Raw genomic sequence first — 19,302 nt, forward strand, 5'->3', positions numbered from 1 at the left:
TTAATTGTTAACACACACACACACACAAATAGACATATGAGACAGTTTCTCCGTTGCAACAGAAGATACAAATATTTTACATGGTTATATAAACTACATTTTTTTTTAAAGGGTAAACACACTAAACTAGATCTAGATTAAGATTGTGGAATCTAATCGATGGCTTCAACTTCAATATTGCCTCGACAGATTTGGCGAACTCGACGACCTATTGTACTCGTGCGTGCTTTGAAAATGCGTGTATTGATTTTGTCGATTGTGGGCTACAGGCATTTGGCAACAAGTTAAATGTTTCCATCAATGTCGAACTAGTGGAGTGTGTGAAAAGGTACTTAAAAATCAGCAGCAGCACCAACAATAAATGCCGGCTCACAAAGGCTTCTAGGTGTATAAAGGTATTGGATGGCAGCTTCTTTTTTCTTGTTTTGAAAAAAACCGTTTCGATACCATCGAGCGACGTATAGAGCTGTACATGTAGAGCTTGTTATTCACAAAGTAGGGAGAAAGTCGATAAAAGCTGCAAGGGCCTTCACAGTTCACCTGTTCAAAGCCAAATGCTGGCGATGTTGCTGTCGACATCCAGCACTCTATGCCAATAACACAAAGGAAAACAATAATGTAATAAGGCACTATATATTAGGGACACATTTGTGCTTGAACCTAATGAGATGTATCTCGCGGAAATAAAAATGAAAACTATACGCCAGCCTATATAAAAGCGCATGTAGGCTGATACATGTCCAATTGTCCATTTTGCTTTTGAAGGTCTTGAGGGGCAAGAGACATTGTTTAAGTAACACACATGTGAAAACTGTCAGCCTTAGTATATAGTACAGTCCGTCGTAATGATTTACATTGTCATTTTGAATACCCGCCCTGTTTATCCACGCCCAATGGATTAGGACCCCTTCCTGCAGCAGGACAAATCGTTTGCTTATATACACTCGGCACCGTTCACGGGCAATAAGGCTGGCTGAGCAGCGCTGAGCTATATGCATGCGTATAGTAAAACAACGGGTTTAATTTAGGGAAGCCTTTTTGATTAATGGCTCTGACGACAAGTTATTCATCACTGATTGAAACGGTTTTCTTCCCTTTTAAAAAGAAAGCCAAGATTAATTGTATGGCAATTTCCGAGAAGAAACGGTCCAAAGAAACCATTTTGACTGTCGATTGTAGCCAACAAAACTTGGCATCGCTTACCTCTTCTCAGGGCTACCGTTTGGCAGCGATCTAAGAAGAGGCGTGGCTGCCGTATTTAGGTAGGCCTCCCTAAGGTCGAATATATTCCAGTCTAGTCAAGAGGCTCCAACGGCCTACGACTGCTGGATGTGACGGCGATGACTGCAGCCAACACTTGAATGCTTCATTCGACACCGGTCTATCCTAGTGGCCCATACCAAAATGTCACCTTTTTCTTATTTTACTTTGGTTCCGTATTTTATATTACTTTTGTGTAAATAATAATCGGGATAAATAAGCCGCACACGTCTTTGGCGGATTTGCTAATCTGGGCTCACTGGAACGTGCTGTCGTGACAGGTGTGACACACAACGCCCTGGTCCACGTTGCCCGGTAACCATTGCGACGCGTGTCAGATGAATCACTAACTTGATGATCGAGTCATACGATAATCTTTTTTGGCAATGCGGGTTGAACATTCGTTGGACCCTGACAACAACCGCGGATCAATGAGGTTTATTTACAGATGCGTGATGCGATCGTCCAGGATTTTACGACTTTTAAAATATCCAGCCCAGAATAAACGTCCTAAAAGATTTCGCTGGGGAAAAAAAAGAAAAGAAAAAACGTTAACTACTGTGTCGTAAATCCTAGCTCATGAGCTACGCAATAAAATTGGCCGCAAGGGCCGATGAAAGCGAAAAACGACAAATTAAATTTTATTTTCAACATATGGACGAGGAGAGCAGCAGCAGCTATGTATAAGATAAATATTCTGAAATGTTCAATCAATATAAATCTTGTCAAAAAAATTTGTTTGAGAATGGTGTGACACACACACACGGCAGCAGTTATATACAAAAAACAAAAACCATCGAATATCACCGATATGCCTTTTCGTTTGCGTGATAAGTAGCAGCAGTAGCGGGCGTGATGCCGATTTGGATATAACCTTGTCTTGTGTGAGCTCGACAATGGCCGATTTTCACGAGATAACGTGATTGGTCTTGAACAACTGTATGTACTCCCGCAGATTAATTACTCCTCGGAGTTGTCGATGCCGGACGTAATTCTATTGGGATCACCGGAGCCGGTTTGAATTTCCTGCAAATGTTTCAAATGTCAATCGAAACATCTTTCCAGCAGGGACGGGACATAAAGAGTGTCGAATACTCACGAATACGGAGAAAACGGAAAACCGACCACTATGATTGAATTGTTCTTCAAAAAGAATCGCCAGAGGCCTTTGTGCGATCCCCTTGCGTCCAAATCCCAAATTTTGAAGCACTTGTTTTCATTTGAAAATTTGAAAACCGTCAGTTTCCCGCAGAAATATACAATGTAAATAGATCAATTGTAATTGTATATTACCTTGGCGATCTGAAGCCAGGTGACTGTGTCGCGAGCGTGCTCCATTTTCATGTACAACACAAAAGTCTCTCCCTTTCAAAAAATGAAAAAAACAAAAATTAGAAATGAATTCAAATCATTCGATTGGAAGAATAATTCCAACGCACCGAGACGTTGGGAATGAAAGATTCTTCACACGGCGAAATGTTGTGGTCTAGCACTGTTGCATTGCGCACCGCTGTGTGGACGACTCGTTCATAATTGGCGGCCTTCATGCTTGATGCGGCATTGATATAATAAGGAAACAAAAGGAGAAGTATAATTATTTTTCTTTTTAAATCGGTCTTTTTAATTTCAATTCAAACTATTTTTCTTTTTTTTTGGGTTACAGTCTGCTTACTTTTCGATGCCGCGGAGTTGAACGTCCGGCTGGTTATTGAGAGCCCGCTTACGGAAATAAGTATCCTGGAAGAAGGAATTCATATTGAGGCCGCTGGCGCCAAAGTGGTAGGTGCGTGGAACGTCGGGAATGACGCATTCCCGATCTCGGCGCACGCTCGGCTTCCTCATCCACATATCCCAGTCCCACATCTACATATAATTCAACACAATAGTTTTTTTAAAAAAGTTTGATAGAAAATATTACAGTTGACAAATGTAGACGGTAGTTGATGCTGTAACATACTTTATCCTGGGTCGGCCACGACATTTCCAGCTCTTCTTTGAACAGTTTCTTGGTCAGCATCCATCCGAGTCCGGGCATTGTATCGACTCGGTAGAGCAGCGTCGCGTTCACTGCGCTGTGCTGGTAGCCGTGGTCGTTCCAGGCCGACACGCAGTAAAGTGTCGGGTCCTCATCCAACAAATGCGCCAGTTGACTGAAATAACTGTGAGAATAACGCAAACGGGGCGTGTCACGACGATTCAAAACTCGATGAATGACGGACTGTGACCTACTTTTGATCGGTCAGAGAGAAACTTACTGGAAGAAATCGGGGGAGACGTCCAGATCCTCTTCAACTAAGATGGCGTGACGGGCGTCCGGATGCTGCTTGAAGAGAGCCGATAGAGAGGCTTTGTAATGTTGGGAAATGCGGGCGTTCTTGGTGCCCAGCGGCTTGTGCTGGACTCCCTTCAAACCGAAAAGGCGCACCACTTGCATGGGCTCTTCGAAATAGCCGTCGATGAACACGGTCATCATCTCCTTATTGGCACCACCAGCTCTCAATAAAGACCTCAACATTCTGTGGCCGGAAAACAAACAAACAAGTGAATTCAATAGTCAATTATACTACATAGATTAATCAGCTTATTTATAAGGGTAATAAAAAGAAATTGAATTCAACAACATTTGATATCAATACCTGTACAAATAATGCGGGCGATTGCTGGCTATGATTGCCACGGGAACATTACCAATTTGATTATTTGCAATCTGAAAAAGAAAATGAGACAAATATTGATTTAGAGCTTATTGCAGCTGAATAGCCTATTTACAAACAAATGACGCAAGCTTTGAGGAAACACTTGTCTACAAGGTATTTAGATTAGGACTTTGCCAACGGGGTGACTGGGTTCACCACAGACTACGATTGGATATTGCATCCGGAATAATCAAAGAGGTTGAACCGCCCCAACGAAAGGTCAATCTTAATTACCCTCCGCCGCCCCATCTAGTGAATTCTAAATGTTTCCATTGATTAACAGCGGGTCTCTGCGTACACACAGTAAGAATCGATACTTGGCCCCAAACGCGGGGGTGACAGTTGACGTTTGGGTTTGAGATAAATCCCACAGTTCAGTGCAACCTCGTTGGCAGCCCAAGGTATAAGATTAAAAAAGAAAAGATAAAAAACCTCTTTTCTCCAATAAGATAAACCAATGATGAATGTCTACACAAAAGTCTATACACACGACTATATCTACCGGAGACGGTTGGAAATTGATGGGAGTAGGTTGGTGACAATCACAGACGCTTCCGTAGCCTTCGACACGACTGCAGAATTCCCGTCGGCGTTGATTTTCTTCCGTGTCAGGCCATTGGCACTCCGACTCTGTACATATATAAAGGCCCGTCCGTCCGATGACGCCCAGAGAGAAACGAGAGAGAGAAAGAAAAAAAAGGAATCAGATAGATGTATATAAAAGATATGCTGATCGATAAGCAGCAAACAGAGTCTATATAGGAGAGAATGTTTAGTGGCGAACCGTGTTGGTCGGTGGATAGACGGACTTTGCAAGTCACGGAGAGATTCTCTCCCCACGACAGGAAATTGGAGCTTTTACCCAAATGTTCGCAACATCTGCCGCCGCCTCTCTGCGCCAGCAAGGAGTTGATGCCTTCCTTTTGGAAGACGAAGATCCACGTATCTCGCCAGCCCAATATCTGTGAATTCTTCGATCCGTAGCGCTGCAGGAGGTCCCGCGTCGGCTGCTTCAGATGGAACGAACCTTCATCCTTTTTTTTTCATCCAATAAAGCCCCCACAAGTCGAGTTAATACACTATGCGTACACACTCTACATGTATACCTTGCATACTTTAGAAAGGAATCTACACGACACATATAGTCTAGATAGAAAAGGATCAAAAGAACAATCTACGCATATGTCTAATAGAAAGCCCCGTGCTCCGCGGGACTGGTCGGGAGAGATAATAACGTACTGGGCGTTAATAGACACTGATGAGATGAAACGCCATTGTTCTTTTGATACGCTTATGCTATGCGAATATAAGGTGTGTGCTGGGCCAAGTTGAGTTGGCTGGGCGTGAGAACTTACTTTGATAGTCATGACGATGATTCTGCCTTTGGAGACCAAATTGATGAAGAGGCTCATGGCTTCGTCTTCGTGCGGCGAGTAGGTGTCGAAAATTTGTCGGGCCATTACCGAGCCGGTCCTCTGATTTAAGACCAGCACGTGAATACCTCGTCCTTTACCCACTTCGTTATCGTCAATCATCTAGACGGGGGCAATAACAAGGCGGAAAATGTCAGTATTTATAGTTACTATTGCGTTTAAAACAAAAAGAAGAAGGATGGAAGTTACAAGTGTGTAGAACAAACTATAATAATATTGTACCGTGGCTCCATCAACGCTCACGGCCGCTCTCAATTGACTGGAAACAATTTCCAGCGTTAGATATTGCTGGTATGATTGGCTATCATCCGTGATATTGGCTCGACCGGTCGACTCATCTACACGTGAAAGTAATAAAAAAACAAATAACACAGAAATCGATAAAGTACCAATCAAATTTTCAGAATAATTCAGGGTGACTGTTTGAGAATAATTGGAAACTTGCCAGTAGAAAGATGGGGGCCGCTACTACTTTGTTTCGACTTGTAGCCAAATTCCAGAATAAAGATGAGGTTGACTAGAACCGTCAGCATGAGCACAATCACAATTGTCGTCTATAATTGGAAAGCAATCAGTCACACGATATTATACAACCCCCCTCTCCCCGACCAAAATGACGCGTATATTATTACTACAACTGACGTCGTAATCTATTGATCTCGTTGTCAATCACCAACCGAATCGAATTATAGGCTACGCATATAGACCTCTATAAAGGCGCATAGATAAAGTGAGGGCCTACCGAGAGCACACAACGCTATAGCGCGTGTATATTATGCGATGAGTGTGTATATAAGAAATCAAGGAAGCATGATATAATCTGACTAGGCATCACGAAGCGTATTTCCTGTCTATTCGGCGGGGCCGACGACGAAGAGATGCGCTAGCATGCACAGACGCGAACAATCGGAAATCCAAGAAAAATAAAAAAGAAGATCGACAAACAAGATTATGGACAAGTCGCTGCTTCAGACCCATCCGCTTTCTCTCTCTCTCATCCGGCGGGTCCGAAAAAATAAAAAGAGGAAAAGGCCAATAATCGCCATCTTCTTTCTGTCAATTGACGTCGCCAACTTGCGAGGCTCTTTTTCAAAGCGACTCCACAACGCCACTAAAAATTTCAAGCGGGCTGGCAACCGTCGACCGTGAACGATCCGTGGGCGCGCGGTAGGGACGAATCTAACGAAGGAAATGTGCTGTGGGTATATTTGCGTCCGCTTCAGATGTATCCACTTAGGCCAGGGTCTCTTTGAGCATAATTCAAGGTATAGACCCTCCCACACTCTTGCATAATAGAGAGAGATTCTTGATGGCCTTTTTTGTGCTTCAATTTCTAGTCTAATGGGTTTTCTTGATGAAACATGTATATGCGGCGTCGAGAGCGAGTTATAAAATGTTTTCCAAAACGAGATGTCGATCGCGCATACACTCGAGCACTTTTTTTGGCAAAGCCTCTTTTGTCTATTTTCTTGCCTCATCACGGCCGCACAATGGAGCAATCAACTGTGTTTTTTTTACGACATGCATCGTTCAGGCAAGCCTTTTTTCAAATCGGTTCACGCACCGTTTGGCCTGACTTGGAAGATAAGTGGGAACTTGTCAATTTGAATCTATCGGGACACAGGACGCAACGATAACGACGACCGCAGCAACACTTTCCTACGTGAATTTATGGGAGTTTTGATTTTTCGTTTCTTCTCTCGATGGAAGTCGATCTAAATTGCCCTTTTCTTCTCTCACACACACGACGATGTATTATAATGTGCTTTTATTATTATTATTATTATCCATTTATTTTCTTTCCGCTCTTCTTCTTTGTGGAAAAGGCAGGGCCGTGATGCGTAAAAAGAAAAAAAAACCGGACTCGGAGAGTCGTCAGGAGGTAATCCAGCTATTATACATCTTTCTGATAGACGGTCGAGATGGGGGGAAAACTATAACGGATTTTGCTGTGTGGCTATGCATAAGAATTCAAACTCAATTTCAATGGCTTCTCTACTGAGGGGGAGGAGGTTGTTCTTTTTGTTTTCCCGTTCAAAATAAAAAGGGGAAAAATAAAAAAAAAATAAAAGGGAGCGACATATGTATGAGAAAAACCAAATCGTTACCCGGCATAACTTAGCCAAGATCCTTTGGCGTAGTCGGAGCCAGTTGCATCGACATCCGCGCTGATGCGTAGACGCCGCCGCCGCATTGGTCGAGGTGTTGGCGGTGGCCGATGTCACTCCTCTGAGGCTGCTGGCCGATCTCGTCATCGACCACCGTTTCGACCACGAATGATAATAATAATCCAGTGACTCCTGGTCACGGTTCGCCATCGATTCGGCGTCACGCTCTCTCGGCAGTCACAGAAACCTTTTTTCTTTTTCTGAGGTTTTATGCCCGACACAGCACTCGATCCCTTTATTTTTATTCGTTTGTTGTGTGTGTGTGTTATTTCCCTCCCGGCGAGCCACACGCGTCGAGCGACATCACACGACCCGCCGCATGAATGAAGAAGATGGATGGAAATCTTTGGTGTCTCTTGTCCGCGATGACTTGGATTAAATAAAACAAAAAAAAAAAACCGTATCTGCCCAGAAACACAAAGATAGAGAGTTAAATATACATATTGGAAGTGTACAATTTTCATTAGTTATTTTTGTAAAAAAAAAAAAAAAAAAAAAAGTTCCGGGTATTTTGCCACACGCACGACGATAAGGATGCAGGATAGTCTGAACAAGATCATCTGTCGTGTTCTGGTTTCTTTCCACCATCCCGCACTTGTGCCGCCCCGATTTAAGCATCATTTTTTTTATATTTTAGTTAGATCAGAAACACTTGAAAAGTAATTTGACAAACACAAAGTTATATATCTGCTACAATTTTGGAGGAAAAAACAAACAAATGCGGAAGCGCTATAGCTTTTATGTCTACAAAACTGACCTTTTAGCGATTCCCGTAGATCTCGATCCTGCCGACGAGTTAAAAGAATGGAGAGTTATATATATTTGCGCCGTCGTTGTGAATCCCGATGATGGCAACCGTTTCGCCATCAACTTAAATCCGTCATTGTCCACTTAAACGTCCGGCCGAGATGATCCGCACCTTGCGTGAGTAGAATAAATGAACGGCAATCGGCAAGTTGGAACGTCCCGAAAAATAGGAAACAAAAACGATAGCGATCGAGAAGGACGAACGTTACGAAGCGACCGATAAGACCAGCGGTGGAACCGCTACTGAACGCCAGAGACTTACCTCATTGTGGGCAAACGTACAGAACACAGAAATGGGGGGGAGGAGGAGGAAGAGGAGCAGCAGCCGCAGCAAGGAAGCAAAGACCGAAATCTGAACGGGCACTTACCCAGGGCTATACGGGACTGGAGAAGAAGAAGAAGAAAGAAAAAGAGCAAATATATAATAAATAAATAAATGTTGAACGGGAGCCAGCAGAGCCAGTAGGCGGGAAAAAAGAAGTCGGGGTGAAGCCGGGCTCTAGAGGAGCTTACCGGACAAGAATCAAGAAAGGTCTGTCCTAACAATGTGTGGCTGGGCAATAAACGAAGGGGGGAAAGAAAAAAAAAGTATCGGTTTTTTTTTTCACGGCGCAAGCGCTGCGGTTATTCTATTTTCTAATTATTTTCTGGTTTTATAATCACAGACTCAGCGTTTTTATTTTTAATTTTTGTAATTGTCTCTCGTCACCGTACCGGGGTGGTGGTTCCATCATCTAGCGACGAAAAAGGGCGACTTTTGATGGGCAAGAAAAAACCCAAAAAGGTTTCACACGCCGCACACACATTTTTTCGATTGGGTTTTAAAATTTTCCCAAGGACATACAACAAATTCCTCTTCTTCTTTGTGTGATTGAATCAGTTCGAGATAATCAAAAAGGAAAAAAAAATAAAGGCCGCTTTGATTGCGTCGGCTAATCTTCTTCTTGGTCGCTACACACCTTTATCTACACCAGATGGAGTGGGCGGATCCGTTTCCTCGAGACTTTTTCCGACTCATGATAAAATAAATGACGAGGGATTTCCTAAAGACTTACCAATTATTAAGCGTAGGGATGTTATCCTCTTTTTTCTATCCCAAATGACATCGACAATAACAAGCGACAGTTAGCGCACACACACGAGCGTTGTCTCCGGTTTGCCAACACACATCAGACCACCCAAATAAGGAACAACATTTTGACAGTTGATAAGGACCTTTTCGGCGCCGGCCCCGGGCGCACGTGTGTGTGGTTTTTGAGACATTAATGGCGTCGGCGACCTTCAGGATTTTTTCTTTTCGTCGTCGTCTGGTGTAGTTGCACTTTTGTAGGCCGTACTCTTTTGTCTTATAAGGTCGAATTCCAAGTGACAGCTCGTCTCAGTCTCAGCACTGGGTCACACGGTACTCTGCTATTGGCCTAGTCGGCTGCGCCCAGAAATCACTCCCCATTTCTTCTTCATCTTTTTTTTTCGCCCCGTTTATTTGACTGTTATTTTTGTCCTGACAAAACCGAAAGAAAAGATACACCAATCAGTAATAATCGCCGAAAAGAAAAAGCTGGGGCGGTATTCGGTTGCATCCCATCCAAAAAGTTGGAATTTTGTCCTGTTGCATTTGTTTGTGTGTTGGTTTCTGCGAGTGTCTTGGTCAGGATCGTCTCTTGTGTTGGCCTTCAATCAAACAGACATTGGAAAATGAGTTTCTCGCGTAACGTGATTTCGGGTGTCCTGACTCGCCTCTTCAGACGAAAGTCAATGGCTCGTGAATCTCTCGAGCTCAACACCAGCCAATTGGCCAGAGTTCTCACGGTGTGGGATCTGACGGCCCTGGGGGTCGGCAGTACACTAGGTAATTCACGTTTTCATTTGATTGTAACAATTTTTATTTTATTTTAATTCAGTCAATAATAACCAAAACCAATTTTTGCAGGTATTGGAATTTACGTTCTAGCTGGAACAGTGGCTAAAACACAGGCCGGTCCTGCTGTCATTCTCTCGTTCTTTATCGCAGCCGTGGCTTCGCTATTAGCCGGTAAATGTTTGTTTTCGTAACCAATCAGACGAAATTTTTTATTATTATTTAACCTTGATCGATGTTTGCCCAGGTTTGTGTTTCGCAGAGTTCGGAGCTCGTGTTCCCAGCTGCGGATCGGCTTACGTCTATTGTTACGTCACGCTGGGCGAAGGGCTGGCCTTCTTAATGGGCTGGAATCTCATCTTGGAATTTGTGCTGAGTATAAATTTCTTTCGAGACAGTCGAAAGCGATTGTATAGTCATTTATACGTTTAATATCACCTATTTACCCATCAGGTACGAGCAGTGTGGCTCGAGGCTACAGTGGATACGTTGATCAACTGTTGGGCAACCCCATGCGAAACTATTTCCGAGAACATCTCAGCATGGGCGTCGAGTTCTTGGCGTCCTATCCGGATCTCTTTGCTTTCGGTCTCGTCCTCACTCTGACAGGTATAAGATAAACTTTGCAGATTCCAGTTATTCTTTGCCGCATTATATTTTTAACTGTTTTGTTCGTCCAATTTGGCACTGTAGCCATTTTGACTTTGGGAGTCAAAGAGTCCACTCGTTTCAACAACATTTTCACAATGTGCAATTTGTGTATTGTCTCGTACGTCATCATCTGCGGATGCTTCAAAGGTACGGCGTAATTTGATTCCGGAAATAACACGTGAATAATCAATGAATCTTTTTCCCAAACAGTTGATTTCCACAATTGGCAAATCAGACCGGAAGAGATCGAAGATCCCACCATTCGAGAGAAGGCAGGATCCGGTGGCTTCTTGCCCTTTGGATTTAAAGGCATCATTGCCGGAGCTGCCACTTGTTTCTTTGGTTTCCAGGGATTCGATACCATTGCCACTGCTAGTATGTACTCATCAGATTTAAATTCTAACCTTAAAAACTGAATTAAGTTTAAAAATCGATCGATTTGTGTACAGGCGAGGAAGCCCAGAATCCAAGGAGAACCATTCCGTTGGCCATCTGCATGTGCTTGGGTGTTGTTTTCGTCGCCTATTCGGCCATGGCTGCCGTCTTGACGCTCATCTGGCCTTATTACCTTCAAGTATGATCTCGACAACTTTTGAGTCATTTGCATATCCTTATCATTTCTTCCTTTATTTATTTTTGACAGGATATTGACACTCCGATCCCTTATGCTTTTGAACAACTGGGCTGGCCCGTTGCCCGTTGGGTAGTTAGCATTGGAACGCTTTTCGGTCTATCTACCAGGTCATATTAACTATGGGAATTTTTCTGATGGTGAACAATAACGTAACAAACCCATTTCAATTTGTTTTTTGTTTTTAAAGTTTGGTGGGCGCTTTGTTCCCGTTGCCCCGTATCGTTTACGTAAGTTTGAAACTAATTAATAATCAAATAATATTACAATTACTAAATGAGAAATTGAATTGATTTAGGCCATGGCAGAGGATGGACTTTTGTTTAAAGTGCTCGCACGAATCAACTTTAAAACTCTGACCCCTACAATCGCCACCGTTGTTTCTGGAACAGCGGCAGGTATATATCGTCTTTAAATTAAATCCTTTCCTTCGATTGCGCAAAAAATAGTTAAGTTTAAACGTGTCGGGTTTGTTTTGTCACAGCTTTGTTTGCCTGCCTATTTAACTTGCAAGATCTGGTGGATCTGATGGCGCTGGCCACTCTGTTCGCCTTCGCTTTAGTCGCCGCGTGCATCATCGTTTTACGCTATCAGCCGGAAGAGAACATAACTACAGCGTCGGAGAGTGGCGAAGTGACCGGACTCTTGGCCGGCGTTGCCCAGAACCAAATTCGTTACGTGTCCGATTCCTCAGTTGAAAGCCAGACAGTGTTGAGACAGATTTTCGTTCAACGTGGACGTCTACCAACCGGATTCAGCGGCAAAGTTGCTTCCTGGCTCACTGTTGTTTACGGTATTTCCCACTAATTTCTTTATAGAAGATTTTATTAATTATCTATTAATTATCTATAGTACTGGTTGCAATCGCACTTAGCCTCAGTCTCTCTTACACGGCGGATAACCTCGTGCAAAAGGAAACGTGGGCTCTAACTTTAGTTGGATGTCTGACAACTATTTTACTGATATCACTGGTGGCCATCCATCGACTGCCGCAATCACCCAACCAGCTTGCATTCAAAGTACCATATTTCTCTCCCAAAATCAGATTTCGCTTATCTAATCAATTGAAATATAATTAGGTCCCTCTAGTTCCATTGCTGCCAGCTTTGAGTATCTTGATCAATGCGTATTTAATGGTGAATATGAGGATGGTTACCTGGGTTCAATACTCCATTTACATGGCCATAGGCAAGTTGAAAAGGGAAAAAAAACAAACAATTCTTGTATTGAACTTAAACAGTAATTATTTGCTTGCTTCATTTCTGTCAGGTTTATCTGTTTACATTGTTTACGGCTGGCGAAACAGCAAGGAAGAGACACGTATGCAGGGAAAATACGACGTCAATTATGACGTAAAATAAACCTATGTCTCGTCGTACATCGCTTCCGCAACCCGTGGATTGTTCCGTGATATTTCTGGATCCCTTTTAATTTTACTTATTTGCTCAAAAAAACTAATCAAAACTCTGAACATCGCCCCTGGGGGACGGCTGAATTATTTCACCGATTCTTTCTCGCTCCTCCAAATATGAGCTCAGCGTCCGGAACGCCTTTGGGATGCTGGAAACGACCTCGGCGATCGCGATTGACGTTGTGAACAGCTGGACGATTTACCTACAAACATAAATATTTTGTTGTAACTCCAAGTCAAATGTATTTCAATAAATAATATTGAGAACTTTCTGCATTTTTCATCACTTACTCCGCCGTACAAATCCTGGAACTCTTCTTCTTCCTGGCGTTCATTGAAATCCAGTGTCAACTTTTTGACACGTTCCTTCTCCGCTTTTTCGGCCTGTGTCGCGAGTCAGAATAGAAATTAAACCCCGTCATTTAAAAAAGTCAAGTGGAAGACAGTACCTCTTCACGATTCCGTAGGTTCTGTGCAAGTTCAGAGTCCGAAGGCACTGCCAGATTCTTGAACTGTGGCTTATTGCCTTTACGCGTCATTAGGAAGAAATTCACCGTAGGATTGTCATGGACTGCTGAAGGAGGAGACGAAGCGATGGCGGCACAGGCAGAAGAAGCTTCAGCAACTGCCAAGGCACCTCCCAATTCACCTCCAATGGAATCGCCCAGAAAATTTTTATCCGATCCATCTGCAACGCGCCAAGTGATTGATTAATAAATGAACAGCTCGGTCCTTTTTTTCTTAACGCACCAGGTCTTTTGAGCGATGCCTTAACCTGCCAAGGGATGGCAATATCGACGGCAGGTGGTTTGCTGACTTCCTTGCCGCGAGTGTATGCATCGTGAATGTTCTCGGCCACCATACGATCTAGAGCGGCCATGAAATCGTCATCTTCGGGACAAAGCGCTTTCCGAGGTGCTGTCACCACACAGCGGTCGTCCTGTAACAAATGACTCATATTAGCATCCAACCATTTTCTAGCATTACAAATTCCACTTGCTTCGACGTTGTGCGTGTCTTCGTCCGGTTGGGTGGTTTCACCACGTGTGGTCATTTGAGACATGGAACGAGAAAGCGATTGCTCATCATTGATAGAGTCGTCGTCCAATTCCCGCATTTCTTCGCCTTCCTCCATATCCTTTTTTAAATAAAACAATTTCCAATAATTTTAATTTTTTCTTTGCTTAAGTTCCTATTGAACATTACCTCTTCTTCGATGCAGGCCAAGGTATCATCAGCAAGTACCACGTCCATCTGCAATTCTGGCATCTAAGAAACATAACGACACAAGGTTTAATTTTAAATTCAAAATCCACAAAGTATGGATAGTTACAGCTTGTGAAAGTTTATTCATCAGTTCCTTCTCCAGATTTTCCACTGCATCGGCAGCTTCTTGCAGGGTTTTATAAGCTTTCAATTTCGGACGCAGGGTCAACAGCATGTCCTTAATGCCAAAATCAATTGCTACTGGAAATGGATTGTCATCAGTCCAGATCGGCAAAGATCTTTTGAACAAATAGTAGTACTAAACACAAAAGGTCGCCATTAATCAAAACTGTAAACAGACTATGACAGCTAAGCATTAGTTACCTGCAGATAAACCAGGTAATAGTCCAACCGTTTTTTAGACAATCCCGAACTGAAAAAGACTCCGCATGTGTCAAGGATAGTCAAGACTAATCGTAAACGCATAAGGTTATCTGGTTGATCCAAATCCGATTCGATATTATAATCGAAACTGACTGCGAACGTGATGCAAGTGTACAGAACCTGCAGATATTTTTTTATGTCAGCAATTTTAGTTGCTGGTAAAATAGAAAAAACAAATTAAATAATGTGCAATACTTTGAAGACGACCGATGATTCAACCATGCGGTAGTTGTAGAGCTCGGCCAGATATTTTGCCATGCTCACGCGCCTTTGATTGAATTTCGATATGGGAAACTCTAAACTCCATCTTATATCCTCCAAAACGGCATCGACTATCCGGTGACCAACGAATTCCTGATAGAGTGTCAACTCGGCCACGACCCCAGCTAATGTACGAATGTTAGGAAACTTGACCTTCCACGCTGAAGTTAAACAGCGAACAGCATAAGATGCTACTTCAGGATCTTTCCAGTTGAGCTTTCTAAGTTGTTTGAGGATCTTATTTGTAGATCCTTTGTTTCCAAGCTCAACAAAAAGAAGTTGGCGGATGTATTGATGGAGCGGAGGACGGATTTTGATGTGACTACTCCTAGCACTGCTATCCACGGGAACGACTTGGTAGTAAGCATTCTCAATCATCGTCAGATAGCGCGAGTCCGACGCCAACATCGATTTCTTTCGCATCATTTGATCCTTTTATCAAATATTGGGAATTATTATTGCAAAACTTTATACCAGAAAAGAGTTAATCCGTGTACCAAGTAGACTTTTGTGCGCTGATGGGAATCTGGCTGGTGAAGCAGGAATCGTCCGCACGTCTCAAGCAGATGGCAAGTCATTTCAATGTAATGATGGGCAAAGTTTAGCAAAAGCTGTTTAAAACATTGCAGTGCATCTGCGCGTGGGTACATGCCGAATTTCGTTAGCTCGCCTATGAAACGAACAATTTTCACCTTGGTCTCGATATTGATTTGATCCTAAATAACAATAAGTAATAGTAAGCTTACAACATTAATCATAAACAAGTTTAAAAACTAACCTTTTTCCGAACATGATATTTGAAGTCTTGTCTGAGGAAGTTACACAAATCTGTCGCAACTTCAGGGATGTACGGATGCAAAGTGGCCACCAGTCGAGAGTAGAACGGCAAGAGATCCAATCGAGTTCGCTGTACAGTAAATAGAGCCCTAGGTGTAAAAAAATATAACATTAAAGGATAATTCGATTATTATTTCAATTTTTGGGGGGTTTACCTAACGAGTTTCTTGCGATTGTGTTTTGTGTTTAGATTTGTAGAAAACTCAATGGCAGCTGAGTCGATCATTTCACGGTTGACGCAAGCTGTCAGAGTGGTAAGAAAACTATCCAGTAGCACTTTATTTGATTGAAGACTGACTGGAACATCTGCATCCTCTTTTTCATCTATTTAGAAGGTAACGACCGTAAAAATTGAAAGGGAAATATAAAGCAATAACCAATATAATACCTTCTAACTCGGCAGGTTTGATATCTTCATCGCCTTCATCTTTGACTTGCTCGCCTTCTTCTATTTCTTTCGCTTCTTTTTCGATATCAATCATCTAGTACAACAATAAATTAACATTCAACACAAATTAAAAACATGGATTACGTTCGTACCTGTTCGACGGGATCGGGAGGAGGCAGAGTTTCTGCGGTGACTTTGGGAATCAAGTTGGGGAGATAAACGCTCAGATTAGGAAGACTTTCGTAGAACTGTCGCCCTTCCTCGTTCTCCCACAGAAGTTCATTGAGAGTTTCGCGTGCCTGATCTGACATGTTCTCGCACAGCTCCAGCACAGAACACTCTTCGTCTCTGGGACTTAGATCTTGTCGAAGCTCGGGTAACTCCTCAGCCAAGATGTCAGCAAATTGTTGGGTCATGTTCAAAAGTTTTGTAAAACTTTGATTCAAAATCTCCTGCTTTTCTTTTCTTTCGTTGCTTAATTCTCCTTTCGTTTGTAAGATCCGCCGATTTTGTCTCTCGAAGTTTTGAAGTTCTTTGTGATCCTGATATTTAAAAAATTAACGGACGTCCTTTCTAGGAGATGGAATCAAACTAATGAATCTAACCTGAGTAAGATGTTTACAAAGAGACGTATAATATTCACGCAGGAGGTTTCTAACATTTTGGCGTTTGTCAGCTGGCAACCAGTTGCTCGTTGGAACAGCTATTTTGAAGCGTTCAGCATCGTTCAGCAATTTTTGAGAAACGAGACCTGCGTAGTCCTCCCCGCAAAACTTGCAGAAAGCAAGAATGATGGTGGCGCTGTTATGTTCTTCCTTGTCGCCATGAATCAAATTGGTAAGAAAACTACCGAGTAAAGGAAGACCTTCTTTAGGGGTCAAAACTCCGCACGATATCAAATCCGCATAGAATCGGACATCGACTCTCATCTTACTGGGATTTGAAATCTACAAAAAAAAACGTGTTTCAATAGGATTATGATAAAAATATGCTAGGGTATACCTTTTCATCTTTCTTCAAGGAAAGCACTTTTTGCCATGCTTCTAGAATTTGGGGGGCAAAGTCAACATATTTCTCGTGAAGGACAACACACACTTGCAGAATGCTGGCGATATCTGTCATTTTTAATTTTGCTTCAACAATTGCATTGGCAACTTCACTGATGTATTTGGTCAGGTTCAATGTGTTGATGTCCTTCAAAATGCTTTCTTTTTGAGCTTCTGTAAAGTTCTTGAGCTTTCTTACAAATGCTGTATTCTTTTTAATGCTTGAATCTAATTTCGAAAAATGGGATTCTTCTGGACGATTTTGAATTGTTGCATGAATCCTACTACGAAGCTTTGCTTTATGAGTAAAATGACCCTCAATTTCTGCTATTGCTTCTTTGAAATTTTTCTAATGAAAATAAAAAAGGTAAATATGGTGTACACATCAATCAGTCTCAACATGTTGTTATGGTCTCCTGATTACAACTTACCAAGGCTAAGGATTCTTTCTCTTCTTCATCCAATACAAGAGAACAGTCATCAGGTAGCTCAGAGGTAGAATCCATTTTAAATAAAAAAAATATTCAACCAACTGGAAATTAATTTTAGTATGGAGAACCGATATGTTTTGTTTAACGTAGTAACCCAGGAAAAAAACAAAATCGCTTCTTCGACTCAAGCAGACAAAATATTTGTGTTACAAAATACAGCGCCGTTGCCAAACTTAGATGTGATAAAAATCAAATTGCGTTGGAAAAAAGTGGAAAATAAATTTTATAACATTTCCAATGAAACTTTAATGAAAATACCAGAATCCTACCAAGAATTAATATCTATGTAAATATTACATTTCTTATGTGTTTTTGTGTTTCTTAATTGGGGATTTGGGGGGAGGGGAAACATCACTTTCGACATCTAATCCATCCAATCCAGAAAGAAAGTTGTTTCTGATTCATTTCTTTATCTCTGTTTTTCCTTGCGAATCCCGATCTAATATTTATATGGCTGCGTTTGGGAGTTCCCCTCTCGGACCAACCTGCTTCGAAAGTTTTGAAATATCTTTAAAATCTAAAAAGAAGAATGGCACGTAATTCGGATGCAGGGAATGGCGTGCGCTGTTAATTTAATGGGAAAAGTAATTTTATATAGAAACTCAATGTCATGACCAATGAATCATTCCGAGCGGTTGCTAACGATTGTGATAGTAGGCTACTAATAATGATAATTAATAATTTGCGTTGCATGGCGTCGAAAAAAAATCGTTTCTATGTTGCGATGAGCAATCTGGAAGCTAGAAGAAGCAACATGAGCATCGATTATGTTTATGTATTCTTTGAACAATACAAAAAAAGAACAGCTAAATATTTTATATTTTAATGATTTTTATATAAAAATTATTCTTACTAGACCTGTGTGCAATTCACATTCTCTCCTTATGGTTCCTCGAGCACTTAAAGTTAAATCTATGCAAAACTGAATAAATGCATGTAAAGCAGCAAACTACTTTCACATATAGCAACCACTCGCTATACAGACAACTAATGCATGACTTTCTAGTCTTGGTTACAAACGCTTAACCGCTAAACGGTAGTAAAAAAAAAAGAAAAATATGAAATCTTATTACATGTTTTCTTAATATCCTGTTGTTCTGTGTCCTTTGGGAATCCCTTCTACTCCGTTCACAATGTGAAATGGGGTAAAATTGTCGTTGTCACAAAATAAAACTTTTGTTGATGACTGTACGCTCAAACATACACCACATTTTTCCAGGAAGTAGTTTGTAGAATCTACTGCCCTGCGGTTGAATAAACAACTCCAGACACTTGCGGAATGGGCGTTCCGAATCGTCTCTTGATATACTTATTGTGTGCTTTTGTTATTAATTCAGTAACAACATTGCTGACCTAGCAATTGGAGCACGGTCCATCTTTTTAGGTCCTCGGTGAGAACCGCTTCGAAATCAGGGCGAGATTTCGACCAAACATTTTGCAAGAAGCGCTTCCCTCCGTTCGAGCTATAACTGAAATGACAATGATGAGATTTAGAACTTTGTTCATCCCATAAGAACATATACATACTGGGTGGTGCCTGCCCGGTGGTACCCTGGCCGAAAGTCGGTCGATGGTCTTACAATGGTTCCGTAGTATTGGGCACGAACCCAATCATATCAGCACGATAAACTGCACAGGATGTGTCTACGTGAAAGTATTTGAAAAGAGCCATGTCATGAGGGCCCAGTCATCTCGTATACACAAATCAAACTAC

The 19,302-nt window shown here is 41.9% G+C and overlaps 3 protein-coding genes across 5 annotated transcripts; 1 reads left to right on the forward strand and 2 right to left on the reverse strand.

Annotated features, from left to right (window-relative positions):
* Window positions 1-1,885: 1,885 nt before the first annotated feature.
* LOC124199898 (protein O-linked-mannose beta-1,2-N-acetylglucosaminyltransferase 1-like) lies at window positions 1,886-8,620 on the reverse strand. Of its 2 annotated transcripts, none has more exons than XM_046595928.1 (15): window positions 8,315-8,620; window positions 7,498-7,961; window positions 5,835-5,943; window positions 5,612-5,727; window positions 5,312-5,491; window positions 4,819-4,990; window positions 4,459-4,586; window positions 3,897-3,967; window positions 3,516-3,776; window positions 3,218-3,419; window positions 2,933-3,123; window positions 2,700-2,808; window positions 2,554-2,625; window positions 2,360-2,469; window positions 1,886-2,286 (listed from the first exon to the last, which is right to left on the reverse strand). In XM_046595928.1, the coding sequence occupies exons 2-15, from the start codon at window positions 7,705-7,707 to the stop codon at window positions 2,217-2,219; spliced, it is 2,001 nt and encodes a 666-aa protein (XP_046451884.1). In that variant the 5' UTR covers window positions 7,708-7,961; window positions 8,315-8,620; the 3' UTR covers window positions 1,886-2,216. The 2 variants fall into 2 exon arrangements, with proteins under 2 accessions (XP_046451884.1, XP_046451883.1); XM_046595927.1 differs by having other exon boundaries at window positions 4,741-4,990; window positions 8,315-8,619.
* Window positions 8,621-9,670: 1,050 nt separating this feature from the next.
* LOC124199903 (cationic amino acid transporter 2-like) lies at window positions 9,671-13,185 on the forward strand. The gene is made up of 14 exons (XM_046595941.1): window positions 9,671-10,213; window positions 10,295-10,396; window positions 10,470-10,598; window positions 10,676-10,831; window positions 10,916-11,020; window positions 11,084-11,248; window positions 11,323-11,447; window positions 11,517-11,614; window positions 11,695-11,734; window positions 11,803-11,902; window positions 11,989-12,297; window positions 12,357-12,523; window positions 12,584-12,692; window positions 12,774-13,185. Exons 1-14 carry the CDS (start codon window positions 10,060-10,062, stop codon window positions 12,863-12,865), a joined length of 1,851 nt encoding a protein of 616 aa, XP_046451897.1. The 5' UTR covers window positions 9,671-10,059; the 3' UTR covers window positions 12,866-13,185.
* LOC124199901 (regulator of nonsense transcripts 2-like) lies at window positions 12,698-17,740 on the reverse strand. Of its 2 annotated transcripts, XM_046595937.1 has the most exons (17): window positions 17,529-17,740; window positions 17,054-17,446; window positions 16,657-16,998; window positions 16,204-16,593; window positions 16,052-16,145; window positions 15,819-15,987; window positions 15,605-15,752; window positions 15,324-15,542; window positions 14,761-15,258; window positions 14,506-14,685; window positions 14,249-14,440; window positions 14,122-14,184; window positions 13,916-14,053; window positions 13,666-13,855; window positions 13,365-13,603; window positions 13,207-13,299; window positions 12,698-13,118 (listed from the first exon to the last, which is right to left on the reverse strand). In XM_046595937.1, the coding sequence occupies exons 1-17, from the start codon at window positions 17,601-17,603 to the stop codon at window positions 13,005-13,007; spliced, it is 3,537 nt and encodes a 1,178-aa protein (XP_046451893.1). In that variant the 5' UTR covers window positions 17,604-17,740; the 3' UTR covers window positions 12,698-13,004. The 2 variants fall into 2 exon arrangements, with proteins under 2 accessions (XP_046451893.1, XP_046451892.1); XM_046595936.1 differs by having other exon boundaries at window positions 13,666-14,053; window positions 17,529-17,732.
* Window positions 17,741-19,302: the final 1,562 nt, after the last annotated feature.

The sequence above is a fragment of the Daphnia pulex genome, chromosome 8 (genome assembly GCF_021134715.1).
Source record: "Daphnia pulex isolate KAP4 chromosome 8, ASM2113471v1".
NCBI classification, from domain to species: domain Eukaryota; kingdom Metazoa; phylum Arthropoda; class Branchiopoda; order Diplostraca; family Daphniidae; genus Daphnia; species Daphnia pulex.